This window comes from Oncorhynchus gorbuscha, unplaced genomic scaffold, assembly GCF_021184085.1.
Source record: "Oncorhynchus gorbuscha isolate QuinsamMale2020 ecotype Even-year unplaced genomic scaffold, OgorEven_v1.0 Un_scaffold_859, whole genome shotgun sequence".
NCBI classification, from domain to species: domain Eukaryota; kingdom Metazoa; phylum Chordata; class Actinopteri; order Salmoniformes; family Salmonidae; genus Oncorhynchus; species Oncorhynchus gorbuscha.
Window position 1 is genome coordinate 59,026 of NW_025745847.1, and position 16,066 is coordinate 75,091.

At 45.9% G+C, this 16,066-nt stretch overlaps 1 protein-coding gene across 1 annotated transcript in view; it reads right to left on the minus strand.

Moving 5' to 3' along the window:
• Positions 1–16,066, minus strand: part of LOC124020574 (guanine nucleotide-binding protein subunit alpha-13) — a 45,290-nt gene that overhangs the window by 4,990 nt on the left and 24,234 nt on the right. The window contains exons 3-4 of the mRNA XM_046335813.1: positions 4,525–4,575; positions 462–662 (exon numbers count right to left, since the gene is read on the minus strand). Coding sequence (XP_046191769.1) covers positions 462–662; positions 4,525–4,575 — 252 coding nt within the window. The remainder of the gene's footprint in view (positions 1–461; positions 663–4,524; positions 4,576–16,066) is intronic.

The following is a 16,066-nucleotide window of genomic DNA, read 5'->3' on the forward strand; positions in this document are numbered from 1 at the left end:
TGTGTGTGTGTGTGAAATAGAAAGAGTTTGTGTGTTCAAGTGAGTGTGTACGCATACAGTAACGCCAGGGTAGTGGGTTCGATCCCCGGGACCACCCATACGTAGAATGTATGCACACATGACTGTAAGTCGCTTTGGATAAAAGCGTCTGCTAAATGGCATATATTATTATTATTATATTATTATTATTATTAAATTATATTTAATTGTATCTAACATCCAAAGACAGGTGTGTGAGCTGATTTAAGAGAGTGTTTCTGCATGAATCCAAATTCTTGGTCGTTTAATTTCATTCACAAGGACAGAAACGTGTGTGTGTGTGTGTGTGTGTGTGTGTGTGTGTGTGTGTGTGTGTGTGTGTGTGTGTGTGTGTGTGTGTGTGTGTGTGTGTGTGTGTGTGTGTGTGTGTGTGTGTGTGTGTGTGTGTGTGTGTGTGTGTGTGTGTGTGTGTGTGAACCCACCTGGTCATACTCTGAAGAGGAGACGAGGAAGAGGATGGAGGTGACAGAGTCAAAACACTCAAACCATCTCTTTCTCTCTGACCTTTGACCCCCAACGTCCACCATCTTAAATGGAACGTTCTTGATCTCAAAGTCGTACTCGTGGATACCTTTAGTGGGCTTACGGGCCAGGAGAATATCCTGCTGAGTCGGTAGGTAGTCCTGGAGGAGAGAACGAGAGAGAGAGAACGAGAGAGAGAGAGAAGAGAGACGAGAGTGAGAGAACGGGAGTGAGAGAGAGAGAACGAGAGAGAGAGAGAGAGAGAGAGAACGAGAGAGAGAGAGAGAGAACGAGAGTGAGAGAGAGAGAACGAGAGAGAGAGAGAGAGAACGAGAGTGAGAGAGAGAGAACGAGAGTGAGAGAGAGAGAAAGAGAGAGAGAGAGAGAGAGAGAACGAGAGTGAGAGAGAGAGAACGGGAGAGAGAGAGAGAGAGAGAGAACGAGAGAGAGAGAGAGAGAGAGAGAACGAGAGAGAGAGAACGAGAGAGAGAGAACGAGTTAGTGTCACAGACTAGACGGCTAGTGTAACAGACTAGACGGCTAGTGTAACAGACTAGACGGCTAGTGTAACAGACTAGACGGCTAGTGTAACAGACTAGACTGCTAGTGTAACAGACTAGACGGCTAGTGTAACAGACTAGACGAGAGAGAAAGAAGAGCGAGTAGTATAACAGACCAGACGGCTAGTATAACAGACCAGACTAGTATAACAGACCAGACGGCTAGTATAACAGACAGACGGCTAGTATAACAGACCAGACGGCTAGTATAACAGACCAGACGACGAGAGCTAGTATAACAGACCAGACGGCTAGTATAACAGACCAGACGGCTAGTATAACAGACCAGACGGCTAGTATAACAGACTAGACGGCTAGTATAACAGACTAGACGGCTAGTATAACAGACTAGACGGCTAGTATAACAGACTAGACGGCTAGTATAACAGACTAGACGGCTAGTATAACAGACTAGACGGCTAGTATAACAGACTAGACGGCTAGTATAACAGACTAGACCGCTAGTATAACAGACTAGACCGCTAGTATAACAGACTAGACCGCTAGTATAACAGACTAGACGGCTAGTATAACAGACTAGACCGCTAGTATAACAGACTAGACGGCTAGTATAACAGACTAGACGGCTAGTATAACAGACTGGTTAAGATGCTGCTAGTGGTATTATATAACAGACTAGACTGCTAGTATAACAGACTAGAAGGCTAGTATAACAGACTAGACGGCTAGTATAACAGACTAGACCGCTAGTATAACAGACTAGACCGCTAGTATAACAGACTAGACGGCTAGTATAACAGACTAGACGGCTAGTATAACAGACTAGACCGCTAGTATAACAGACTAGACCGCTAGTATATCTGAAAAATAAATGGAATACTATATCAGTACATCTTTATAGAACTAGTTGTTGAACCTGTCAGAAAAATCCCAGTTAAAAAAAACATCTTCCCAAAGTGAAGTGTAAGAGTGCAAAGCAGAATTCATCTCTCGCTCTCCGTGTGTGTGTTGTGTGTGTGTGTGTTGTATGTGTGTGTGTTGTGTGTGTGTGTTGTATGTGTGTGTGTTGTATGTGTGTGTGTTGTGTGTGTGTGTGTGTTGTATGTGTGTGTGTTGTATGTGTGTGTGTTGTATGTGTTCCATTCCAGAGGAGAATTCCTGACATTCTAGACGCTGTGACATCAAAGGTCAGGCTGCACTGGAAAAGCCATCAGTGAAGTCACCATCAGGATACCAGCCAGAGATACAGAGTTACACACTCCTCATTCCTCTGCACTGCCCGTGAAGAACAGGGAGAAAAGTTGAGAAAGACTAAAGAGAGAGAGAGAGGTCAGTTTCCCCCTCTTTAGTCAGAAGGAGATCAGGCCTTCGCTGGTAGCACACCCTGACATCTCAGAGAGAGATGGAGATATGTGAGGAGATGGACAGAACCACAGAGGGAGGAGAGAGAGAGGGAAGGCTTCACTTCTCTTTAGTCAGAAGGAGATCAGGCCTTCGCTGGTAGCACACCCTGACATCTCAGAGAGAGATACAGTGCCTTGCGAAAGTATTCGGCCCCTTTGAACTTTGCAACCTTTTGCCACATTTCAGGCTTCAAACATAAAGATATAAAACTGTATTTTTTTGTGAAGAATCAACAACAAGTGGGACACAATCATGAAGTGGAACGACATTTATTGGATATTTCAAACTTTTTTAACAAATCAAAAACTGAAAAATTGGGCGTGCAAAATTATTCAGCCCCTTTACTTTCAGTGCAGCAAACTCTCTCCAGAAGTTCAGTGAGGATCTCTGAATGATCCAATGTTGACCTAAATGACTAATGATGATAAATACAATCCACCTGTGTGTAATCAAGTCTCCGTATAAATGCACCTGCACTGTGATAGTCTCAGAGGTCCGTTAAAAGCGCAGAGAGCATCATGAAGAACAAGGAACACACCAGGCAGGTCCGAAATACTGTTGTGAAGAAGTTTAAAGCCGGATTTGGATACAAAAAGATTTAAACATCCCAAGGAGCACTGTGCAAGCGATAATATTGAAATGGAAGGAGTATCAGACCACTGCAAATCTACCAAGACCTGGCCGTCCCTCTAAACTTTCAGCTTATACAAGGAGAAGACTGATCAGAGATGCAGCCAAGAGGCCCATGATCACTCTGGATGAACTGCAGAGATCTACAGCTGAGGTGGGAGACTCTGTCCATAGGACAACGATCAGTCGTATATTGCACAAATCTGGCCTTTATGGAAGAGTGGCAAGAAGAAAGCCATTTCATAAAGATATCCATAAAAAGTGTCGTTTAAAGTTTGCCACAAGCCACCTGGGAGACACACCAAACATGTGGAAGAAGGTGCTCTGGTCAGATGAAACCAAAATGGAACTTTTTGGCAACAATGCAAAACGTTATGTTTGGCGTAAAAGCAACACAGCTCATCACCCTGAACACATCATCCCCACTGTCAAACATGGTGGTGGCAGCATTATGGTTTGGGCCTGCTTTTCTTCAGCAGGGACAGGGAAGATGGTTAAAATGGATGGGAAGATGGATGGAGCCAAATACAGGACCATTCTGGAAGAAAACCTGATGGAGTCTGCAAAAGACCTGAGACTGGGACGGAGATTTGTCTTCCAACAAGACAATGATCTATAACATAAAGCAAAATCTACAATGGAATGGTTCAAAAATAAACATATCCAGGTGTTAGAATGGCCAAGTCAAAGTCCAGGCCTGAATCCAATCGAGAATCTGTGGAAAGAACTGAAAACTGCTGTTCACAAATGCTCTCCATCCAACCTCGCTGAGCTCGAGCTGTTTTGCAAGGAGGAATGGGAAAAAATGTCAGTCTCTCGATGCGCAAAACTGATAGAGACATACCCCAAGCGACTTACAGCTGTAATCGCAGCAAAAGGTGGCGCTACAAAGTATTAACTTAAGGGGGCTGTATAATTTTGCACGCCCAATCTTTCAGTTTTTGATTTGTTAAAGTTTGAAATATCCAATAAATGTCGTTCCACTTCATGATTGTGTCCCATTTGTTGTTGATTCTTCACAAAAAAATACAGTTTTATATCTTTATGTTTGAAGCCTGAAATGTGGCAAAAGGTCGCAAAGTTCAAGGGGACCGAATACTTTCGCAAGGCACTGTATGTGAGGAGATGGATAGAACCACAGAGGGAGGAGAGAGAGAGGGACGGCTTCACTTAGAACCACAGAGGAGGAGAGAGAGGGACGAATCTGGCCTCTGGACAGAACCACAGAGGGAGGAGAGAGAGAGGGACGGTAGTCAGATGGAGATATGTGAGGAGATGGATAGAACCACAGAGGGAGGAGAGAGAGAGGGACGGCTTCACTTCTCTTTAGTCAGATGGAGATATGTGAGGAGATGGATAGAACCACAGAGGGAGGAGAGAGAGAGGGACGGCTTCACTTCTCTTTTCATTCTGACTGTTACTTCATCTGCAGTAGTGTATAGATGCATAAGAGATGGGTGGGACTTACCGGCTGTCCCAGCTTTTCCAGATGATCCAGGAAATACTTCACAGACTCCCCCTGGAAGAGGGAGAGGGAGAGGAGAGAGGGGAGAGGAGAGAGGGGAGAGGGAGAGGGAGAGGAGAGGGAGAGGAGAGAGAGAGAACATGTCAGATTGGTTCAGTTATTCAGAGTTCAAGCACACTTACTACAGAGGTCATGTTATTCATATTAAAAGTGAATCAACAGTACTGTTGTGTGGGTGGATGTGAAATGCCAAGGACTCCTTTTAAAACAGGAAGACAAGAAAAAGTGTGTTGACCTCTGACTCTCACAGAGCTGCGTGAAAATCAGGGCAACGTGGCGAAACTCTTCCTGCGCCCGCCGGGCTGGGCAGGAAATGCAGAGATCTCAGAACAAACACACACTGCATCTATAAATGAAACCCTGAGTAACAAGCTGCTCAGGAAGCAGCAGAGACAGAACAGAACAAACAGAAGGTGTTTGTGTGTGTGTGTGTACGCAAGAAAGGAGAGCGAGAAAGACAGAAAGAGAAACCGAGCTGTGAGGTAACACTACCACGATGCCATAACCCCCAGGAGGAGGCTCAAAAAACAGAGGTACCACTACTAGCATGATGCCTTAACCCCCAGGAGGCTGAAACCACAGAAGTACCACTACCACGATGCCTTAACCCCCAGGAGGCTGAAACCACAGAAGTACCACTACCACGATGCCTTAACCCCCAGGAGGAGGCTGAAACCACAGAAGTACCACTACCACGATGCCTTAACCCCCAGGAGGAGGTTGAAACCACAGAAGTACCACTACCACGATGCCTTAACCCCCAGGAGGAGGCTGAAACCACAGAGGTAACACTACCACGATGCCTTAACCCCCAGGAGGAGGCTGAAACCACAGAGGTAACACTACCACGATGCCATAACCCCCAGGAGGAGGCTGAAACCACAGAAGTACCACTACCATGATGCCTTAACCCCCAGGAGGAGGCTGAAACCACATAAGTACCACTACTAGCATGATGCCTTAACCCCCAGGAGGAGGCTGAAACCAGAGGCAACACTCGCAGCAGGATACAAGGCGAGGGGAGGAGTAGACAGACGACCCCCCCTAAAGAGCCATAGATCACAACACATTCTATTCTATGGGGAAACCCCCCTCCTCCCACACAACTACACCTGTGTGACTTTCTATTTTGGGCTAACATGGGGGGCATGTGAGGAGCTGTGAAACCAGAGCAGGGGGGCAACTACTACCAGAAGGACTAGGTAGCATTTAGACCGTGGCTTTAGATTAGCATCCAGGGGCAAGTGGGAAACCGCATCCAAGTCACAAACCACTCAGTTCCAATGTTAATCATCCCACTCGGGGTTCCACTCTGTCACAGGAAACTGTTCAAGTCTCTTGTGTGACTCATACACAACATGGGGGGAAAAGACCCCCCCCCCTCAAGAGTTCTGCTGTGGTTACAACCCCGAGACGTCAGTCATGGAGATGGTCTATTGACATACATAGAACGAACACTGATATACAGAAATAGTTTCCAGAAAAAGTGACTGATACTTTGTAAGAGCTAAAACAGGAGGCGTTTTACAGGCCTATTTCTGCTTCCTAAATGGTAAATAAAGTCATTATTACCATCAGTTAATTATCAGATGACAACAGGCTTTCTCCTTTCCTGGGAACAACTTAAGTCTTATTTGAATGTAACTGCCATCAACTGTCACGTCGTAGGTTGGTTGACAATCAAATAAAGCTTTGAGAATTTGAATGTGAGAGACGCTGCACGTCTGTCTTGTGATTATCTACGAACAGCAATAAATTAATAAAGAGAGAGAGAAAAAGATTGAACGATGGAGAGAGTGAGAGCTTGTGTAAGAATGAGAGAGGGAGAGAGAAATAAAAACTCAGTGTTTAAAGCAGTGTAAAACCCATACTGTTTAAAGCAGTGTAAACCCCATAGACAGTGTTTAAAGCAGTGTAAAACCCATACTGTTTAAAGCAGTGTAAACCCCATAGACAGTGTTTAAAGCAGTGTAAAACCCATACTGTTTAAAGCAGTGTAAAACCCATAGACAGTGTTTAAAGCAGTGTAAAACCCATAGACAGTGTTTAAAGCAGTGTAAACCCCATACAGTGTTTAAAGCAGTGTAAACCCCATAGACAGTGTTTAAAGCAGTGTAAACCCCATAGACAGTGTTTAAAGCAGTGTAAACCCCATAGACAGTGTTTAAAGCAGTGTTTAAACCCCATAAACAGTGTTTAAAGCAGTGTAAACCCCATAGACAGTGTTTAAAGCAGTGTAAAACCCATACTGTTTAAAGCAGTGTAAAACCCATACTGTTTAAAGCAGTGTAAAACCCATAGACAGTGTTTAAAGCAGTGTAAACCCATACTGTTTAAAGCAGTGTAAACCCCATAGACAGTGTTTAAAGCAGTGTAAACCCCATAGACTGTTTAAAGCAGTGTAAAACCCATACTGTTTAAAGCAGTGTAAAACCCATACTGTTTAAAGCAGTGTAAACCCCATAGACAGTGTTTAAAGCAGTGTAAACCCCATAGACAGTGTTTAAAGCAGTGTTTAAAGCAGTGTAAACCCCATAGACAGTGTTTAAAGCAGTGTAAAACCCATACTGTTTAAAGCAGTGTAAAACCCATAGACAGTGTTTAAAGCAGTGTTTAAAGCAGTGTAAACCCCATAGACAGTGTTTAAAGCAGTGTAAAACCCATACTGTTTAAAGCAGTGTAAACCCCATAGACAGTGTTTAAAGCAGTGTAAACCCCATAGACAGTGTTTAAAGCAGTGTAAAACCCATACTGTTTAAAGCAGTGTAAAACCCATACTGTTTAAAGCAGTGTAAAACCCATACTGTTTAAAGCAGTGTAAAACCCATAGACAGTGTTTAAAGCAGTGTAAACCCCATAGACAGTGTTTAAAGCAGTGTAAAACCCATACTGTTTAAAGCAGTGTAAAACCCATACTGTTTAAAGCAGTGTAAAACCCATACTGTTTAAAGCAGTGTAAACCCCATACTGTTTAAAGCAGTGTAAACCCATACTGTTTAAAGCAGTGTAAAACCCATACTGTTTAAAGCAGTGTAAAACCCATACTGTTTAAAGCAGTGTAAAACCCATAGACAGTGTTTAAAGCAGTGTAAAACCCATACTGTTTAAAGCAGTGTAAACCCCATACTGTTTAAAGCAGTGTAAAACCCATACTGTTTAAAGCAGTGTAAAACCCATACTGTTTAAAGCAGTGTAAAACCCATACTGTTTAAAGCAGTGTAAAACCCATACTGTTTAAAGCAGTGTAAAACCCATACTGTTTAAAGCAGTGTAAACCCCATAGTGTTTAAAGCAGTGTAAAACCCATACTGTTTAAAGCAGTGTAAAACCCATACTGTTTAAAGCAGTGTAAAACCCATAGACAGTGTTTAAAGCAGTGTAAAACCCATAGACAGTGTTTAAAGCAGTGTAAAACCCATAGACAGTGTTTAAAGCAGTGTAAACCCCATAGACAGTGTTTAAAGCAGTGTTTAAAGCAGTGTAAACCCCATAGACAGTGTTTAAAGCAGTGTAAAACCCATAGACAGTGTTTAAAGCAGTGTAAAACCCATAGACAGTGTTTAAAGCAGTGTAAAACCCATAGACAGTGTTTAAAGCAGTGTAAAACCCATATACAGTGTTTAAAGCAGTGTAAAACCCATAGACAGTGTTTAAAGCAGTGTAAAACCCATAGACAGTGTTTAAAGCAGTGTAAAACCCATAGACAGTAGACAGTGTTTAAAGCAGTGTAAAACCCATAGACAGTGTTTAAAGCAGTGTAAAACCCATAGACAGTGTTTAAAGCAGTGTAAAACCCATAGACAGTGTTTAAAGCAGTGTAAAACCCATAGACAGTGTTTAAAGCAGTGTAAAACCCATAGACAGTGTTTAAAGCAGTGTAAAACCCATAGACAGTGTTTAAAGCAGTGTAAAACCCATAGACAGTGTTTAAAGCAGTGTAAACCCCATACTGTTTAAAGCAGTGTAAAACCCATACTGTTTAAAGCAGTGTAAAACCCATACTGTTTAAAGCAGTGTAAACCCCATACTGTTTAAAGCAGTGTAAAACCCATAGACAGTGTTTAAAGCAGTGTAAACCCCATAGACAGTGTTTAAAGCAGTGTAAACCCCATAGACAGTGTTTAAAGACCAGCATGTAAAACCCCATAGACAGTGTTTAAAGCAGTGTAAACCCCATAGACAGTGTTTAAAGCAGTGTAAACCCCATAGACAGTGTTTAAAGCAGTGTAAACCCCATAGACAGTGTTTAAACCCAGAACAGTGTTCTAGGGTGGAAATGATATAAAACCCATAGACAGTGTTTAAAGCAGTGTAAACCCCATAGACAGTGTTTAAAGCAGTGTAAACCCCATAGACAGTGTTTAAAGCAGTGTAAACCCCATAGACAGTGTTTAAAGCAGTGTAAAACCAGTGTAGACAGTCCTAATGGAAGCGTCTCCACAAAATAATTTAAGCGTCCAGTAGACCAGCCACTGAGCAGAGCAGACCACCGCCACTGAGCTGAGCAGACCACCGCCACTGAGCAGAGCAGACCACCGCCACTGAGCAGACCACCGCCACTGAGCAGACCACCGCCACTGAGCAGACCACCGCCACTGAGCAGACCACCGCCACTGAGCAGAGCAGACCACCGCCACTGAGCAGACCACCGCCACTGAGCAGAGCAGACCACCGCCACTGAGCAGAGCAGACCACCGCGGCACCAAAATCACATGGCCAAACCAATACCGAAGGGGAAGAAAACTGATTAGGTAGAATCCATTGAGAAGTGGTTATTAATTAGAATGGACTAGACCAGCATGACATAACAGAATGTTCTAGGGTGGACTAGACCAGCATGACATAACAGAATGTTCTAGGGTGGACTAGACCAGCATGATGGAACAGAATGTTCTAGGGTGGACTAGACCAGCATGATGGAACAGAATGTTCTAGGGTGGACTAGACCAGCATGATGGAACAGAATGTTCTAGGGTGGACTAGACCAGCATGTTCACTAGACCAGATGGAACAGAATGTTCTAGGGTGGACTAGACCAGCATGATGGAACAGAATGTTCTAGGGTGGACTAGACCAGCATGATGGAACAGAATGTTCTAGGGTGGACTAGACCAGCATGACGGAACAGAATGTTCTAGGGTGGACTAGACCAGCATGATGGAACAGAATGTTCTAGGGTGGACTAGACCAGGATGATAGAATGTTCTAGGGTGGACTAGACCAGCATGACGGAACAGAATGTTCTAGGGTGGACTAGACCAGCATGACATTGACGGAACAGAATGTTCTAGGGTGGACTAGACCAGCATGATATAATGTTCTAGGGTGGACTAGACCAGCATGACGGAACAGAATGTTCTAGGGTGGACTAGACCAGCATGACTGAACAGAATGTTCTAGGGTGGACTAGACCAGGATGATATAATGTTCTAGGGTGGACTAGACCAGCATGACAGAATGTTCTAGGGTGGACTAGACCAGCATGATATAATGTTCTAGGGTGGACTAGACCAGCATGATATAATGTTCTAGGGTGGACTAGACCAGCATGATATAATGTTCTAGGGTGGACTAGACCAGCATGATATAATGTTCTAGGGTGGACTAGACCAGGATTGATAGAATGTTCTAGGGTGGACTAGGCCATGATTGATAGAATGTTCTAGGGTGGACTAGGCCAGGATTGATAGAATGTTCTAGGGTGGACTAGGCCATGATTGATAGAATGTTCTAGGGTGGACTAGACCAGGATTGATAGAATGTTCTAGGGTGGACTAGACCAGGATTGATAGAATGTTCTAGGGTGGACTAGGCCAGGATTGATAGAATGTTCTAGGGTGGACTAGGCCAGGATTGATAGAATGTTCTAGGGTGGACTAGGCCATGATTTGATAGAATGTTCTAGGGTGGACTAGGCCAGATTGATAGAATGTTCTAGGCCAGGTGGAATGTTCTAGGACCATGATTGATAGAATGTTCTAGTGGTGGACTAGGCCATGATTGATAGAATGTTCTAGGGTGGACTAGGCCAGGATTGATAGAATGTTCTAGGGTGGACTAGGCCATGATTTATAGAATGTTCTAGGGTGGACTAGGCCATGATTTATAGAATGTTCTAGGGTGGACTAGGCCATGATTGATAGAATGTTCTAGGGTGGACTAGGCCATGATTTATAGAATGTTCTAGGGTGGACTAGGCCATGATTGATAGAATGTTCTAGGGTGGACTAGGCCATGATTGATAGAATGTTCTAGGGTGGACTAGGCCAGGATTGATAGAATGTTCTAGGGTGGACTAGGCCAGGATTGATAGAATGTTCTAGGGTGGACTAGGCCAGGATTGATAGAATGTTCTAGGGTGGACTAGACCAGGATTGATAGAATGTTCTAGGGTGGACTAGGCCATGATTGATAGAATGTTCTAGGGTGGACTAGGCCATGATTGATAGAATGTTCTAGGGTGGACTAGGCCAGGATTGATAGAATGTTCTAGGGTGGACTAGGCCATGATTGATAGAATGTTCCAAGGTGAAATGGACCAGAATGATAGAATAATATACTGTCCTCTTGTCCCAACAACCAGCTGAAGCAACATGACATTCTCTAGTCTAACATAACCCATCTGACCTGGTATACTGCTGACCACATAGACGTGTGTGTGTGTGTGTGTGTGTGTGTGTGTGTGTGTGTGTGAGTTCGTCAGTGCTTTCACTTCCCCTGCGTTCCCCTACTCAGTAAAGCAACGGTGTGACGCATGTCGAACACAGACACATGCGTAAGGAAACCACACCCCCCCCCCAGCCCCGCCTCCACTCTGCCGTCATGCTGATATCTACTACTAGGCTCTGGTGAGGCAGGTGGAAGATCAACTGTCACCAACTGTCAAAATATCTCTAGAATGAAGAGGGTCAAAGGACATGGTAACCACGATGGGTTACTGTGGTTACGGTCTCCGAGGTGACTGGGACCTGAAGAGAAGCCTGTAGTCAGTGTGTTCTGCTACTAACACAGTACGTGTAGTTAAGACTAGCGCCCATATAGGGATTTTGGGTTCGATACAGATTCCCAATGTGTTGGTCTGTTGATATACTGTTTAACAGGTGGAAATGAAAAACCTGTTTCCACAAAACGTTCTCATAAATGACCATCCAAAAGAGAAATGCTTCAAATGTTGATTTTGTACATTGTGACATTAATGACAGAACGACCACAGTGTGCAGATCAGCATGAGACAGATCAGATTCCCCCCTTTCCATCCTTATTGAAAATGAGGTATATGTGATAATTAACACACATCAATAGGCTGTATTGGAAAAACAAAACAGTTGAGTTGACTGCTGCTACCACAGGGTTAATACATTCTCTAGAGTTGACTGCTGCTACCACAGGGTTAATACATTCTCTGTAGAGTTGACTGCTGCCACCACAGGGCTCAATACATTCTCTGTAGAGTTGACTGCTGCCACCACAGGGCTCAATACATTCTCTGTAGTGTTGACTGCTACTACCACAGGGCTCAATACATTCTCTGTAGTGTTGACTGCTACCACCACAGGGCTAATATATTATCTGTAGTGTTGACTGCTACTACCACAGGGCTAATATATTCTCTGTAGTGTTGACTGCTACCACCACAGGGCTCAATACATTCTCTGTAGTGTTGACTGCTACTACCACAGGGCTCAATACATTCTCTGTAGAGTTGACTGCTGCCACCACAGGGCTCAATACATTCTCTGTAGTGTTGACTGCTACTACCACAGGGCTCAATACATTCTCTGTAGTGTTGACTGCTACTACCACAGGGCTCAATACATTCTCTGTAGTATATCTGTAGAATATTGAGGAACCCGACTGGCCTGGGCTGACAGACCGTGGGAGATGTGTAGTAGTAGTAGTAGTTGACGTCATTGTCCCACAATGGGAAATTGGTCTCAGCAATTTAAAAAGACATGACAACAGGAATCATAACCGAAAATACATATCAAAAGTGTGTGTGGCCCAATCAGATGGGGAGCGTGCTGGCTCTCGGTCCAATCAGATGGGGAGCGTGCTGGCTGTCGGTCCAATCAGATGGGGAGCGTGCTGGCTGTCGGTCCAATCAGATGGGGAGCGTGCTGGCTGTCGGTCCAATCAGATGGGGAGCGTGCTGGCTCTCGGTTCAATCAGATGGGGAGCGTGCTGGCTCTCGGTTCAATCAGATGGGGAGCGTGCTGGCTCTCGGTCCAATCAGATGGGGAGCGTGCTGGCTCTCGGTCCAATCAGATGGGGAGCGTGCTGGCTCTCGGTTCAATCAGATGGGGAGCGTGCTGGCTCTCGGTCCAATCAGATGGGGAGCGTGCTGGCTCTCGGTCCAATCAGATGGGGAGCGTGCTGGCTCTCGGTCCAATCAGATGGGGAGCGTGCTGGCTCTCGGTCCAATCAGATGGGGAGCGTCCTGGCTGTCGGTCCAATCAGATGGGGAGCGTCCTGGCTGTCGGTCCAATCAGATGGGGAGCGTGCTGGCTGTCGGTCCAATCAGATGAGGAGCGTGCTGGCTCTCGGTCCAATCAGATGAGGAGCGTGCTGGCTCTCGGTCCAATCAGATGGGGAGCGTGCTGGCTCTCGGTCCAATCAGATGGGGAGCGTGCTGGCTGTTGGTCCAATCAGATGGGGAGCGTGCTGGCTGTTGGTCCAATCAGATGGGGAGCGTGCTGGCTGTTGGTCCAATCAGATGGGGAGCGTGCTGGCTGTTGGTCCAATCAGATGGAGCGTGCTGGCTGTTGGTCCAATCAGATGGAGCGTGCTGGCTGTTGGTCCAATCAGATGGAGCGTGCTGGCTGTTGGTCCAATCAGATGGGGAGCGTGCTGGCTCTCGGTCCAATCAGATGGGGAGCGTGCTGGCTGTTGGTCCAATCAGATGGGGAACGTGCTGGCTCTCTTGTGATGGGCCGGTGTTGCACAGAGACCAAGGTCTAATCACAGCTCAACATTCCTTTATGGATCACCCCCGCCCCCCCGTTCCTCCTCTCCTCTATTCCTTCATCCCCTTTGTATTCCTTCATCCCCTTTGTACACCCCCCCCCCCGTTCCTCCTCTCCTCTATTCCTTCATCCCCCCTCTCCTCTATTCCTTCATCCCCTTTGTACATCCCCCCCGTTCCTCTATTCCTTCATCCCCTTTGTACATCCCCCCCCCCCGTTCCTATTCCTTCATCCCCTTTGTACATCTCCCCCCGTTCCTCCATCCCCTTTGTACATCTCCCCCCCCCTATTTCCTCCATCCCCTTTGTACATCTCCCCCCCGTTCCTCCATCCCCTTTGTACATCCCCCCCCCCCCGTTCCTCCATCCCCTTTGTACATCCCCCCCCCGTTCCTCCATCCCCTTTGTACATCCCCCCCCCCCCCCCCGTTCCTCCTCTCCATCTATTCCTTCATCCCCTTTGTACATCTCCCCCCCTCTCTTTTACAGGCCTTACCCTCAGTCGTTCCCTTCCTCCTGGTAGTGTAACTCAGACGAGGGGAAAGGGCCATTTCAGGTCTCAGCTGAAACACTGTAGCGACCGCATCTACTGGCCATTAAACTAGACAGTTCCTCTATTAATGGCTTCTGGGATTGCTGCTGCTGCAGCAACACACACACACACACACACGGAGTATGCTGGTCCCCGGACATGACAGTGAGCAGCAGCCTTCCCAGAGAGATAGGGGAGGGAGAGATGGGGGAGGGAGGGAGAGATGGGGGAGGGAGGGAGAGATGGGGGTCAAGATGGCATGCTTGAACACCACTTATCCCTGGTACCACCACCACCAGAGAGCAGGAGGGTGAAGGAGAGAAAGAACGAGGGAGAGAGAAACTAAACAAAACCCCTTTGTGTGCTGCAATCCAGGGAGCACGTGTCCCGAGTGCCAAACATGTCAGGCTTCCTGCTTTCACAACCTCTCACACACACACACACACACACACACACACACACACACACACACACACACACACACACACACACACACACACACACACACACACACACACACACACACACACACACACACACACACACACACACACACACACACACACACACACACACACACACACACACACACACACACAAATTAAGCCTCTCAGACATGCTGTCTGCAGAACAGGACTTGATCTTGATGCTTTAAGTAAACATTCCCCAGCCCTTATTCCCTTTCACCCCTACCCCCCGCCCCCTCTTCCCTATCCCCCTCTTTCCTATCCCCCCGCCCCTCTCTTCCCTACCCCCCGCCCCTCTCTTCCCTACCCCCGCCCCTCTCTTCCCTACCCCCCCCGCCCCTCTCTTCCCCCCCCGCCCCTCTCTTCCCTACCCCCCGCCCCTCTCTTCCCTATCCTAGGTGTTGTATAATCCTAATCCACAGCCTCAGACCTGTTCTCCTCTCCACTGAAGGCTTTATAGTGTTCTGTTACAAGCCACGCCCTCATTGACATGGGATCTGTTGAGGGTCCAATCAACGCAGGGCAACAGAGTTAGAAGCGGAGCGTATAGAATAGATAGGACTATATCGTTGTTGTGAGAATGTATACTACATATGAACATTAAAAGCTTTGGTGTGGTCCCAGATCACTCTCTCTCTCATCCACTCTCCCTTCCTTTTCTGCAACAGTTAATTCCTTTCCTCTCTGCTCCACTCTACATTGGAGACTACGGAGAGGGAGGGAGGGAGGAGGGCAAGAAAGGGCATTGTTTTCATTTTCTATGGTTGACTTGATTTGTGTGTGAGTTAGCATTTTCTCCACACACAAACACTGATGTGTGTGTGTGTGTGTGTGTGTGTGTGTGTGTGTGTGTGTGTGTGTGTGTGTGTGTGTGTGTGTGTGTGTGTGTGTGTGTGTGTGTGTGTGTGTGTGTGTGTGTGTGTGTGTGTGTGTGTGTGTAGCAAGCTCAGAAGCCATTAGTAGTGGTTTAAGGGCAGTAGATGCAGTCTGTTTTCAAATCAAATTTTAATGCGCAGAATAAACCAGATGTGAACTTTACCGTGAAATGCTTTCTTACGAGCAATTTTCCCACCAGTGCAGTTAAAAAGACATTTAAAAATGTAAAAGCACCATTGGTCATTAGCCTGTAAAACGTCTGCTATCCCCTCCAGCGCCATTAAACTCTTTGTTTGAAATAAATGATTCCACTTTAAGATTAAACGACAAAAATAAGGTATAATATTTTATATTACCATACACAAAATAAATGTGATGTATTTATTTGATAAACAGACCACAAACAGCCCAAAGCATCAAACGCAACGTAAATTCAGACTCAACTTTGAGCCTCTCTAAAATGTTAACCCTCCTCTTAATGGTGAACCGAGTGTCCATTCTGTGTCAGCTTTGGGGAAGTGAGAGTGCGTATTAGCAGAACTGGGAGGGAGTATGGCGTGCTGTGGTTCTGTCATACCCCGGTCTCAGATGACAGCCTCCCTGGGATGAGTGAGTTGGCAGAGGACAGCGAACAGACAGACTAGCAGA